The sequence below is a fragment of the Lithobates pipiens genome, unplaced genomic scaffold (genome assembly GCF_037356315.1).
Source record: "Lithobates pipiens isolate NorthernLeopardFrog02 unplaced genomic scaffold, aLitPip1_a1.2 Scaffold_30, whole genome shotgun sequence".
In the NCBI taxonomy this organism is placed as follows: Eukaryota; Metazoa; Chordata; class Amphibia; order Anura; family Ranidae; genus Lithobates; species Lithobates pipiens.
Genome location: NW_027507791.1, coordinates 125974534 through 125988837, shown reverse-complemented (window position 1 = coordinate 125988837; position 14304 = coordinate 125974534). Strand labels below are relative to the sequence as shown.

The window sequence follows — 14304 nt, the reverse complement described above, 5'->3', positions numbered from 1 at the left end:
CTTAATGCATAAAATGCATTACGATAAAAAACCTTCTGACTTTACAAACACTTTAAACTATGCTTCTGTACACCTCCATGATTCCAAAGCTGCCAGATGAGAGGAGGCATTCAATAAATCTGACCTGTCCACAGCACCTTATCTGTAGACATTCTGCTTATAATACCAGTGTTGTAAATGTAACATTTTTGTACATGCATATAATTAAAGGTTGGGAAAAGGTGTATGATTTGGCATTTTGTGGGAGAAAGACGCACGATAGGGTACCAAGCAAGTCTAACTTCTTTAGTAAGGAAACACCTAAAGATTTACCTGTTAATAGCCATTTTTTGCTTTCTTCAACAAAACTCCAAATGATGAACATTTTCCTGACCACTGAAAATATGCACGTATTAAATTCTTTATGAACATTAGGAAATTCTCACCTGCTCTTCACCCAGTTCTCTTTGCAGACGCTTTTGCCACTGTGTACTCTGCATCACTATGGCTTCCCATCTCCTCTCCAGATTGACACTTAAGAGCTGCAGGTTGGGAGGATCATGGTGTGGAGACTGGTCCTGGACATTTAGAAGATGGTGACACAAACGCAGGACTGATGTCACTCCACGCCTACGAAGCCGGAGCTCAGAGCAGAGACTCTGTGGGAAAAGATGAACAATTACTTGGGCTAATCACGGAAAAAGGTTCTATCAAGAAGCATATGAATGCATATGAAAAGGTATGCAGATGTAAATCTCTGCTCATATTTAGAAAATGGTAATTTCAACAGAGGTGAAAAGCAACATGGTGTAAAATTCTGATAAATATGGGTATAGTGTCTTTGAGTCAAAATATCAATCAGACATGGCAATTACATGATTAGACAAAACTGACATTTAAAGAGTATATGCAGCAGGTAGAAAAAGGAATTGATATACTACAAAATGAAAGGGCACTCAAGGACATGCCTAACATAAAATTATAATGATCAAAAAAGTTCAAAAGAAAACAAACTTAGTTGAATTATTGAGATTTGTCAAACTTTGTAAGTGGGGAAAATGAACGGAGTGCGAGCCTTCGGTAAATGCATAATTAGAACTGAGAATAAAAAAACCTGTCTCAACCAGCCCAGAAGCATAAAAACAGAAATAGCCCACTGCATACATCAAAGATAGCAAACAATTTTATTGGATAAACCACAAATGTATGTTTAATACAATGACAAACAGACACAAACACTAAGGCCGCGTACACACGGGCGGACTGTTCGCCCAACTTTGTCCGCTGAACAGTGTTTCAGCGGACAGTCCGCTCGTGTGTGGGCTTCAGCGGACAGTTTCAGCGGACAGTCTGACGAACAAAGTTTTTCGGAAATCCCGTAAAACTGTCCGCTGAAACTTGGTTTGAGCGGACAGTCCGCCCGTGTGTAGGCTTGTTCGTCAAACTAAGTTCCGCGCATGCTCAGAAAGGATTTACACGGCGAAGGTTGCATTGCAGTGTATTGGACGTCGTATTTCTCGTCCCGTCGTACGTGCCGTTCACGTCATCGCGCAAGTTTCAGCGGACTGTTCGTTCGTCGTGTGTGGTCAAGTCCGTCCATGCTAATTTTGAGCGGACTGTCCGCTCAAACTGTTTGACGAACAAAGTTGGGCGAACAGTCCGCCCGTGTGTACGCGGCCTTATAAAAACAAGCAGAGTTCACCTCTTGCAGACCCATGAATAAGACCAAGATAACAGCAGCATGTGGCAATTGTGTAATAATAAATCTAGTGTTGAGGGTTCTACCCTTCAGTCCACAAAACCTCTTAAGAATGAATAGCTTGTGCATCAATGAAGGCCAATATACTGTATATAAACTTATAACTCATGGAATAAAATGTGCATGTCAGTCTGCTGCATAGTTGGATTCAATGGTGATAAGGGTTACTGGCCACATATACACAAATTGTGCTGACAATGTTCTGATGGTGTTTGGATGACCCAAGAAGGGGAAAACGTTTCCAATAGTCTAGAGGAGTATGTCAAACAGGATGGTTGTGTACACACAATGTAGAGCCACTAAAGACACTCCGTGGCATATCCACTCCTGTATGGCCTCCCTCACATTGTAGCATATGGCTGCAAAAAGCAAACTGATAGTCCCGTTCCCCTAGGGACCATCTGTAATCCAAAGGTTTGTATATAAAATATTGCATAGTTCCCAAGTTCTTGGGGTGTATACTTATCAGATCCAGAAATGTGGTCAACTCCTTGATGGTGCAGCATCAGTGTTCCATTTCAGGGTGCATTCAAAAGCACTGACAAGTGGATGTCATCAGAAGGTCAATAGGGTCATGAGGATAAGACTGTGGCAAAGCCTGACCGGTTTCGCCAGACAAGGCCGGCTGCGTCAGAGTAATTCTCAAGTGCAGTCGATTGAGCCTCTGACGCAGCCAGTCAGGCCTTGCCACAGCCTTATCCTCATGACCCTATTAACATTGTGACATTTAAAGTTTGCTACAAAACATTTAGACAAGCCTGTGAAATACTGGGACAGATAAGATCAAAATTAAACTGTTTGGATGCCATAATACACACCATGTTTGGAGGTCAAATGGCACTGCACATCACCCCAAAAACTCCATACCAACAGTGAAGTGTGGAAGCATCATGGTGTGCCAGTACTGCATACGGTATTGGCAAACTTCATGCATTGAAGGAAGGATGAATACAACAATGTATCAAGACATTCTCGATAAAAATCTGCTGCCATCCACCGGGATGATGAAGATGAAACAAGAGTGGACATTTCTGCAAGACAATGATCCCAAACACAAAGCCAAGGAAACTCTCAATTGGTTTAAAAGAAAGAAAATAAAGCTGCCACAATGGCTCAGCCAATCACCTGACTTGAATCCAATAGAAAATCAATGGAAAGAACTAAAGATCAGAATTCATAGAAGAGATTCACAGAACCTTCAAGATTTGAAGACTGTGTGAAAGAATGGGTCAAAATCACACCTGAGCAATGCATGCAACTAGTTTCTCCATACAGGAGTTGTTTTTAAACTGTCATTACCAACAAAGGATTTTGCATGAAGTATTAAATACGTTTCAGTTAGCGTGTTCAATACCACTACATTTTATAACACATAACTTCATTTCTTAACTTATTTGTTTTGGTTTCTTTGTATGCATGACTTGCATAGGTTGTTACCGACATGAAGTGAAAATTTCATGTCAATAGCACCTTTAGAGTCCATTCACACAGGGGCAACTCCTGATCCGACTTCAGGTCGCCCCTAGTCGCCTCAGGTCGCCTCAGGTCGGACAACATTTAAAAAGCAATGTAAGTGAATGAGAGCCGTCTTAATGCACACTACTAAAGTCGCTCCGACTTCAGAAAAGGTTCCTGTACTACTTCTATCCGACTTGTAGGCGACCGGTACCCACTGATTTCAATGGAGATCGCCTCCAAGTCGGATCTCCGTCTATACGGAGGCGACTCTGACAGAATTATCAGCTCTCAAGAGGGCACTCCACGCCAAATTTCTGAAAAAAAATTGGCGTGGGTTCCCCCTCCGAGAGCATACCAGGCCCTTAGGTCTGGTATGGATTCCAAGGGGAACCCCCTACGCCGAAAAAACGGCGTGGGGGTCCCCCCCAGATCCACACCAGACCCTTATCCGAGCACGCTACCCGGCCGGCCAGGAAAGGGGGTGGGGACGAGCGGGCGGCCCCCCCCTCCTGAGCCGTACCAGGCCGCGTGCCCTCAACATGGGGGGGTGCCTTGGGGGAGGGAGGGCGTGTGCCCCCCCACCCCAAAGCACCTTGTCCCCATATCGATGAGGACAAGGGCCTCTTCCCGACAACCCTGGCCGTTGGTTGTCGGGGTCTGCGGGCGGGGGGCTTATCGGAATCCGGGAGCCCCCTTTAATAAGGGGGCCCCCGGATACCGGCCCCCCACCCTATGTGAATGAGTATGGGGTACAATGTACCCCTACCCATTCACCTGTGAAATAAAGTACAAAAAAAACACAACACAGGGAAAAAATATTTTATTGCACAGCTCCGGGGGTCTTCCGTCTTCGGGGGTCTTCTCGTCGGACTCCTCCGCTATCTTCTTGTAGCTCTTTTGCTAGCGGAGGAGTCCGGCTTTCTTCCTCCCCGCCGCCGGCCTCTTCTCCCAACTTCGGGGGTCTTGTCCCCCTCTTCGGTTCTTCTGCCGGGCCACCGCGCCTTCTTATAGCTCTTTTAGAGGCGGTGGCCCGGTCTTCTGTCGCTGCCGTCGCCGCCGCCGCCGCCTTCTGTTCTTCTCCTTCTTCTGGAGATGTTGACTCGACGAGCTCTCCGGCCACAATGCCAGGGACGCGCTCCGCTGCCACTTATATAGGGACAATGGGGCGGTGTCACATGGGTTGATGTCACATGGGTTGGTCACATGGGTTGATGTCACATGGTGACCCCCCGCCCCCTTACCATGTGACATCAACCCATGTGACCAACCCATGTGACATCAACCCATGTGACACCGCCCCATTGTCCCTATATAAGTGGCCGCACAGCGCGGCTCTGGCATTGTGGCCGGAGAGCTCGTCGAGTCAACATCTCCAGGAGAAGAAGAAGGAGAAGAACGGAAGGCGGCGGCGGCGACGGCGGCGACAGAAGACCGGGCCACCGCCTCTAAAAGAGCTATAAGAAGGCGCGGTGGCCCGGCAGAAGAACCGAAGAGGGGGACAAGACCCCCGAAGTCGGGAGAAGATGCCGGCGGCGGGGAGGAGCAAAAGAGCTACAAGAAGATAGCGGAGGAGTCCGACGAGAAGACCCCCGAAGACAGAAGACCCCCGGAGCTGTGCAATAAAATATTTTTTCCCTGTGTTGTGTTTTTTTTTGTACTTTATTTCACAGGTGAATGGGTAGGGGTACATTGTACCCCATACTCATTCACATAGGGTGGGGGGCCGGTATCCGGGGGCCCCCTTATTAAAGGGGGCTCCCGGATTCCGATAAGCCCCCCGCCCGCAGACCCCGACAACCAACGGCCAGGGTTGTCGGGAAGAGGCCCTTGTCCTCATCGACATGGGGACAAGGTGCTTTGGGGTGGGGGGGCGCACGCCCTCCCTCCCCCAAGGCACCCCCCCATGTTGAGGGCACGCGGCCTGGTACGGCTCAGGAGGGGGGGGCCGCCCGCTCGTCCCCACCCCCTTTCCTGGCCGGCCGGGTAGCGTGCTCGGATAAGGGTCTGGTGTGGATCTGGGGGGGACCCCCACGCCGTTTTTTCGGCGTAGGGGGTTCCCCTTGGAATCCATACCAGACCTAAGGGCCTGGTATGCTCTCGGAGGGGGAACCCACGCCAAATTTTTTTCAGAAATTTGGCGTGGAGTTCCCCCTTGAGCTCATTCTCTGCTTGGCCACGGCAAAAGTCGCCTGGCCTGGGGCGACTTGTAAGTCGTCCCAAGTCGCGCTTGAAGTCATCACAAGTCGTTTTGAAGTCGTCCCAAGTCGCGCTGTGATCTTAACTCAAGTCGTGTCCAAGTTGCCTGACTCAAGTCGCCTACAAGTCGTGTTGCCCCTGTGTGAATGGAGTCTTAGAAATATATTTACCTAGAAATATGGTGACATGTTCAATATTTATTTTACCCGCTGTATATATACGGTAAATCAAGAATGTGAAAACTTTGGAGTAAAAAGAGAGAGAGGGTTTCAACTTCTAAATTGGTTCCTCCAATTGAAGGACAGATAAAAGTGATGGAACTGTGCATAATGTCATTATTTAATAATTAATGTTAATAGCTAGTTTAAATGTGATTCCATTATCTTACTGCTTTCTTACTGCTAATTTGAAACTTCTGGAAAATCCTTAATATATAAATATAATCAAAATTTTAGGGAAAGTAGGCTGGGAAATGTGGTTATGAACAGGTTAAGTGTCAGTGACTAGAAAACCGAGAAGGGCCATCAATATGATTCGTCTCTCACAGACACAGAGTCTGACAAATAGAGCGATTAAAAGGCCACTGAGAGCCATCTCTCTCTGCCAATTATCGCCATGTATCATCCCTGGCCCAACGAGGAAGGCAGAAATATGGCCTTTTGAATGGCGCTATTTAAGTGTTCGCTGATAATGAAGCACATGGCAAGGCCCTAATCACAGCTCACAGGGGAGAAGGACCCAAATCAGTCTATACATCAGGCCGGTAACTAGCAGAGAGGATGAAGGAAGGGCAGGGATCCAGAAGCAGCATAGATAGCACATAATGCCATTGTGTCAGTGCCAAGCATGATTCTGCAGAAAAAAAGGTATTATGGCACAATAAGTCAGCTATAGAGATCCCTTCCAACTATAAAAAGTGATTCATAGATCAGTTATGTGGACCATAAACCGGAGGTTTAGAAACAGATTACCGCACCTTCTCATTGGTACACTATATCATTGAATTACATGGAAATATATCAATATCACTATTGAAATTTGTGTTCAGAATTGTCATAAACACACAGAGGGAGGATGAAATAACTGCCAATGAGACTTGCGTGTTAAAAATATGAGAGATGTAAATACTGGTAAATGCTTCTTTACTGCTATTTCTCATCATGTATGAATTTGTTTTAACATGGCAACATTGTCCATGGGCTTTTTAAAGACTGGATTAAGCCCAGCTTGCATAACATTACCCTGGCATTGTTTAACATATTTATTGTCCATACCCTAGGGTGTTTTCCAGCAACGTGATCAATTCTAATGTAGCCATGTGCTGGGCTACAGCAATATGGAGAAGGAGACATTACCCTTTATTCCTCTCGCCCTCTACTGAAATACTGATGTTATAGTGCACCATCCTCCTCAGAAGCCAGTATGGGCAAAGCTAAAGCCAAGCAATCCCATAGACTTCTATGCAGAGTGTCAAGAATCCTCAGAGTGGCAGTTAGGGATGGCAGCCATATAATAGTACGAATTGACTCCTTACAATACAAATCCCAATAGGCTCTTTGCAGTTGGAGGAGTGGAGAGATGATTTTTATTAAACTGCCCAGAAAAGCTCTTCCTCTTGGCACCAACCAAGAGAGTTAGAGAGAGAGCACCTCTGTCTGGATATTTGCCTGCCAGCAGGAGACCATACCAGCAAAGAGACTGGGAACAAAGACACCTGGGGGCAGTGCAGCACTGCCCACATCTCAGCACCTGCACCGCTGCAGCAGGGAGACTGGAGCAACCACTCACCCTCTGCTTCCCACCACTGATCACAGAAGGCTTTCGAGGAGAGACCGAGGGTCCCCTTTTCTACAGCCTTTTACCGATACTGCTAGCAGGGACTGAGCCACTGAGAGCAGGACACCAAGTGTACCCAATCCATACCACACCCATACTGAATTATATATCACACATATTCCAAACTTAGACTGCACATATATACCACATGCAGGTTAACTGGGACTGTTGTTATGTGCAAACATGCTCCTAAAGGGCCCCAGCGCTAGCCGGCAGAAAGACATCTCAAAGGACTGTCAATCCCATAATAATTATTCTGCAAGCCCCCTTTGTTCCCTGCCCCCTCACTACCATCCTTTTTTTCATCTGGACAGTGCATACCCATTCTGTCTAGGACTAGCATTGCCGCATACATGCACTCTGGCAGTATAGTTCCAGCACTTCAGGAGATTAACCACGTGACTTGGGATCCCGGAGGGGTCTGGGGGCCAGCCTCCTTCCCACCGACTATAGGCCCAGGACTAGGGAGACCTCTCTCTTTGGACACCCACCTGTTATTTGTTATGATTAATTCCTTTGAAGGAGAGTTCCCTCGTGTTTGTACCACACCATCTTACCAGGATTTAGTAGCCATGGCTGTGGAACTCTCATCCGGCTACAGTAGGGACTGCTCCTGGGTAACTTTGACCAGTTGTTGCTCCGGTCTCTGACTTGGAGCACATTGTTTTTTTGGACTGTATCATCTTGGGGCTTGGAGCTATCGAATGGTACCCCAGATTGCCGCCACTACCTTGGAAACATCCCTAAATAACTGATAGTATACTGTATGGGTGTCTCTGTTCCTTGTACTCCTATGTAGGTGCCGAGTTGTCTTGGGTGGGCATTGTTTGGGATAATATCATCAAGCTCTTATTTGATTTTGTGTGTTATAAATTATGTGTTTAATTTTCAATAAAGGTTGTTCCTGTATGCCCCTAAGCTGCTGTCGTATAGCTCTTGGGTGCAATTCCCAGCTATAATACCTTGTTCCTCTGTTGCAGCAGCGAGGAAGCAGCTCTCTGGTGGATATACCCAGAGAGGGTGTCTGGAATCTGCCACATTTACTCCTGCTCACTACTGCACTTGAGGTGGCCTTGCTATTGTTTAGGCTGATCTGGGCACCCAATGTCATCTTATGCCTAGTCCTTACTGTTTTATAACGTTGCATGTTAACCACTTCAGCCCTGGAAGAATTTACCCCCCTTCCTGACCAGAGGACTTTTTGCGATACGACACAGTTGCGTCGCTTTAACTGACAATTGCGCAGTCCTGCGACGTTGCACCCAAACAAAATTGACATGCTTTTTTTTCCCACAAATAAAAAAGCTTTCTTTTGGCGGTATTTGATCACCTCTGTGTTTTTTATTTTATGTGCTATAAACAAAAAAAGAGCGACAATTTTGACTTTTTGCTATAACAAATATCCCTAAAAAAACTAATTTATTTCTCAGTTTAGGCCGATATGTATTCATCTACATATGTTTTGGTAAAGAAAAAAATCACAATAAGCCTATATAGATTGGTTTACACAAAAGTTATAGCGTCCACAAAATAGGGGATAGATTTATGACATTTTTATTATAATTTTTTTTATTAGTAATGGTGGTGATCTGCGATTTTTATCATGTCTGCGATATTATGGCGGACACATCGGACGTTTTTGACACTATTTTGGGACCATTGTCATTTATACAGCAATCAGTTCTGTAAAAAAGCACTGATTACTGTATAAATAACAATGGCAGGGAAGGGGTTAAACACTAGGGTGCAATCAAGGGGTTAAGTGTGTCCCAGGGAGTGATTCTAACTGTGGGGGGGATGAGCTACCACTGACATGACAGCGATCACTGCTCCCGATGACAGGGAGCAGTAGATCTCTGTCTTGTCACTAGGCAGAATGGGGAAATGCCTTGTTTACACGTTCTGACATGATCGCTGGCCACGGGCGGACAACGAGTTAGCAAGACCTGCAGGCACGGTCACAGAGTACGCGGCAGGCGTGCGCCCACAATGCCATGTCTTAAAGGGGACGTACCTGTACGCCAATTTGCGCAGCCGTGCAATTGCGCCAACGTATATCACCACGCACTGGTCAGCAAGCGGTTAAATTGTGTTGTTACCATTGTTAATCCATTTTATGCTTGCCTAGTTATCAAACATATTGGGTGACAATATATTAAGTTTGCCTTTACTACCTGGTCTGGTGCCTTTTTTATTTGATATAACACTACTATTGGGTACTAAGTATTACTTTCAGTGAATAACTGTAATATTGTATGTTTGTACACTCAACCTGGTTTGTCTGAGGGGCTGAGTTTCTTGAGAAGGTTCAGGCAAAGAATGGAGGACCCATCCTATCCAGCAGCTCCTATGGGGGTAGCGCTACACCAGACTGTTGAATAAATGAGAAGTATAGTCAGTGATTGTGGGGTCAAAAGAAAATGTTCCCACTTAATAAAAAATCTCTGAAACATGCCATTCATTCCATTCCCATGAGGAAACTATCACTTCACATGTGCTATTACACAAGTGGGGTGGGAATATATGGTATCATATGCAGTATGGTGATTCATTAATTAGGGTATCCATAGACATTAGATATCCATAAACTAATAGAGCCTTTAACACATCAAGCCCAACCTTTTAAAAACTGTACTAGAAGTCCTCTAGAAAATACAGTTGTGCTTGGAAAAGTTTAATTGAAAGGATGAAAAGGAAAAACAGCAATAAGCTGGATGGCTACAGTCACAGAAATTAGGAAAATGCTATTGCAAAGACCTAACTTCCACAAAGAAGACAGATGATTTTGGTATCCATGTGGTCATCAGAAGACAACATCAACATGACAGCACATAATAACAATAATAATAATAATAATAATAATAATAGATATTGAAAATGATAGTCACTAGTTCCCACTGTTTTTCATGAGATCAAATATCAATGCCTATGATGGATGCTCGCTGCCCCCTTTTAAGTGGAGCAATTGGCTGAAGAGGTTAGAAAAGCTGTTCCTGGCATTACTGTACCACCTGGTAAGCTGGCCTCTGCAGTATCTAGGTACTCTTTCTCTGCTTTATTGCATAAGCGAAGACATTCAACTTAGTTGGGCATTTGTGTTTATGGATGGAGTAGTTCATAATAATGCTGGAGGGTGGTTGGATCAAACCTGCATGTGTGATCAGCCCCTTGTGTCTATGGCCATACTTAGTTCCCTACAAGAACAGCTATGACCAACATTACACAAAGACATTACGTAAAGACATTACGTAAAGACATTACGCAAAGACAACAGTACCATTTGTACTTGAGTGCTGTCATTGGACATATGAGTTATAACCTTCTTTCTTTCAAAGTAGGTTATGGACTTAAAAGTCTATTTGGAACTTTCAGGGTGCCAAAGAACATAGTAAACAACTAAACAATTGATTTTTTTCAATTTAGTCTATTTAGACTATTTACTTACAGTGGTGGCTGGTGGATTCTACTTTGGGGGGGGGGCGGCGGCAAACAAACAAAGCCCACCCCAGGCGGCAAGGCACAGCACCCCCCTGTGCGGGCACTTACCCACTCATGTGGCGGGGCTGTGGTGTCCTCTCCTGGAGGGAGTGCGGGCAGCCGCCGCGGCGGCTCCAGTATCCGCTCCTCCAGCCTCCTCCGCTGTGTGCCTTCCACCAAAGCGCCAGGCATCGAATCACCTGAGGCTTTGGCCAATCAGGAAACAGGTCTGACAGATCTGTCTCCTGCTTGGTGGGGAGGAACTTTAGTGTGATAATAGCAAAAATTCATTCGCTATGGTGACACAACTGTGTGGGCTCTGAGCACAATGCTCTGCGCTGTGAGCTCACCCTTTTTTGAAGCCTATTAGAAGTCTGTTAATCAGGTGCTTCAAAAAACACCCCGTTGCATTGGAATCCATGGCCGATGCCACTGATATGTAGATCAGGGGGCCGGACGCATGGATAGGGGAGGCGACGCCCCTGCACCCTCTATGGATGGGCCGCCACTGTTTACTAATGTTCTTTGGTACCCTGAAAGTACCAACTAGATTTACAGTATCTCACAAAAGTGAGTACACCCCTCACATTTTTGTAAATATTTTATTATATCTTTTATGTAACACTGAAGAAATTACACTTTGCTACAATGTAAACTAGTGAGTGTACAGCTTGTATAACAGTGTAAATTTGGGGCGTGGCCTGGACATGGACGGATAGAGACGTGCATTGCTTGAGCTCCCGGCCGTCTCCCACCTCGACGGACAAATTGTGCAGATAGACCGCACTATGCCCACCTCTAAGAAAAAGACCACACACAGGAACCGCAAACTTACCCGACCATCTACTCCTGCATCGCATTCGTGTGATATCGGGAGGCTTTTTCAGCTCCCTCAGCACCGTTCCCCGGGCCCCAATATGGCGCCGGAGCGCACCCACGTGGAAGCTGACCGGGCTACCTGCTCCTCGCTAGAGCTGGATTCGGAGGCTTCTCAGGCTTCTTTACCCACCCCTCCCCTGGGGACGCCTCAACCACTCCATAGTGCTACGCTGGAAGTCATGGAGACTCCTCGACCGACACAACCGATGGAACCGGACCTCCGTCTGCTCCTACAAGCTCTCCCCACGAGAGCCGACATCACCGCCTTGATTGACAAGGTGGCAGAGACTCACCGCACGGAGATGGCGCTTGTCCGAGGAGAAGTAAAGGACTTGGCAAACAGGGTCACTGGCGGGGAACACTCCCTGTCGGCACTGGAGAAGAGAGTAGAGGCCATGGAGGCCTCACAGGCAGCGCACGGGGACTTGCTTCTCTCTCAGCAGCTGCGATTGGAGGAGATGGAAGACCGCAGCTGCAGGAACAATCTGCGGTTGCGGGGGCTACCTGAGGCAACGGGATCGGAGGACCTGGCGGACACCGTCACTGCAATTTTCCGCAGCATCCCGGGGGTGGATTTACCCCCCCGCCTGGAGTTTGATAGGGTGCACCGTGCTCTGGGCCCCCGGTCCGCTGATCTGACCAGGCCACGGGACGTTGTGTGTCGGCTGCACCACTATGGCCTCAAGGAGGAAGTTCTGCGGAAGTCCTGGGAGGCCCCCGCTCTGGAATTTGATGGCGCTGAGGTGAGGATCCTGCCGGACATATCCCGTGCCACCCTCCAGCGACGTGCCCTACTGAAGCCCCTGCTGGACCTGGCAAGGCGATGTGGAGCTACGTACCGATGGGGCTATCCGCTGTCGGTCACGTTTCGCAAGGACCAACGGGTCTTCACCCTTCGGGACGTGAACTCCCTCCCCGCTCTGTTTGGCTTCCTAGATGTGGAGCCTATTGCTGTCCCGAACTGGCTGGCGTCTCTACCCCGTCCGCAGGGTCCGGACCTGAACCGGGGAAGGAGGGGGGACCTGCAGCCCAGACAGCAGCGGCAACGTCGTAGACCCAGGGCGCCTTCAGGAACGGACTCCCGTGAGCTCTGAGGTAACTTTCCTTTCTTTGGGTCCCCTGCCCGTTGTCCCCCCTCCCCCCCCCACCATTGCAGTTGTCGCCGCCATCGCGGTCAAATGCGAGGAACAGATGTACTGAATTAGAGCCGCGACCTGGGCGGTTGGTGCCCCCCCCCCCTTGCTGACTCCCTGTTGCTATCCTGCCTTCTCCTCCGTGTCTAAGTGCCATTCACGGAGCCCCTCTACTACCTACATGACCGGGAGTCTATACCTCTTGTGACGGCTCACCTCAAGGCAGCGGATCGTTGAATGGGTCATGACTTGCCGCCGTCGTGCCACGCTCGACGGACTATCCCCGCGTGTCCTTACAACCCGGCTTGTTTGCTAGACTTCGCTGTGGTAAACGGTGCGCCTGTGTCGAACGGACTGACTTTTCTGTTCTCTTTCCACTACTGTAACACCGAACGGTTCATCTATCACAGGTAGTGGGAACGTTTAAACCTTACGAACGGGCACTACCGAAGGGTCCCTTCGACCGGATGAACCGGTGAACTGCTCCGAGCGGGGAAGACGTTCGGACGTATGCCAGCCTTTGCATATGATGCAGAACTGTGGATCCTGCTCGTTCTGTTATCCATGAGGGGAGAGGTGGGATGTTTTTCCTTTCCCTTACAGCAATGCCCTTACATTTTGTTATCTGGTTATTATGTTGTATTGTATGTTAAGTTATCTTTGACCATATCTTTTGGGCTGTGTGAGAGTGGACAGTCCAGATTGGACGTCCCAGTGGGTGACGTTTGTTGCTTGGGGGAGGGGGGGGGGGCATGGTTATGTGTACACGGGAGGGGGCTTAGGGTTGCCCTAACCGGATACGGTGTGCTCTGTCCGCTAGATTATCTGGGTTGCTGCTTATTAGTATAAGCTGCTTACTTTATTTACCTAATTTACCCAGGGTGGGGTTTTGTAGTTTGATTATTTATTTCCTAGAATTTTGTTTGGTTTTGAGGTGTTACATTTGGTGCATATGTGACCTACGAGAGGTGGGAGGCGGACCAATGGAGCTGTCTAATTGGTTTCCTTGTCAGCCTCGTCCCCACCAATAGGCCGGCATATTGTCCTAGGGGTGACGACTAGTTTCCCCTGGGTGTTTATATGCTCTTACTTGTGTTGTAGGGAGGCAAGGGCATTAGGCTCACTCCCGTGCTCTCCGTTTTTTGTGTTCTCCTTCTTTTCTCCTCTCCGCTCACTTCCTCTCTGTTTTTGTTCTCTCCTTTTCCATAACAGGACCGGCTGTCGGTCTCTTGTCTTTCTCTTTCTTCTTTCTGCTTTTTCCCCGCTACACCCCTCTTTCCGGGTCCTCGACCCATCCCTCCTTTCCCCGTCCCACTCCCCACCCGCCCCTCCCCCCACCCCTCCTTTGACCCTTCCTACACCCTCCCTACCTCCCTTCTTACCGTCCCCGTCTTCCAGGCCCAGTGTCCCCCCCCCACCCGCTCCTTATTCCCTACCCAGTCCGCCCCCTCCCTTCCATCCATCTGATTCGGAGTTCCCCCAGAGCTACACATGTCGGTACCACGGGTAAATGTGCTGTCGCTAAATGCGAAGGGCCTAAACACGCCTGAGAAGCGCCGCATGCTTTTGGCTGATCTGAAAAGATTG

At 47.8% G+C, this 14304-nt stretch overlaps 1 protein-coding gene across 1 annotated transcript in view; it reads right to left on the bottom strand.

Moving 5' to 3' along the window:
* The window catches only part of AKAP6 (A-kinase anchoring protein 6), a 427520-nt gene that overhangs the window by 22261 nt on the left and 390955 nt on the right, over positions 1-14304 (bottom strand). The window contains exon 12 of the mRNA XM_077464820.1: positions 426-638. Within this exon, the coding sequence (XP_077320946.1) occupies positions 426-638 (213 nt within the window). The remainder of the gene's footprint in view (positions 1-425; positions 639-14304) is intronic.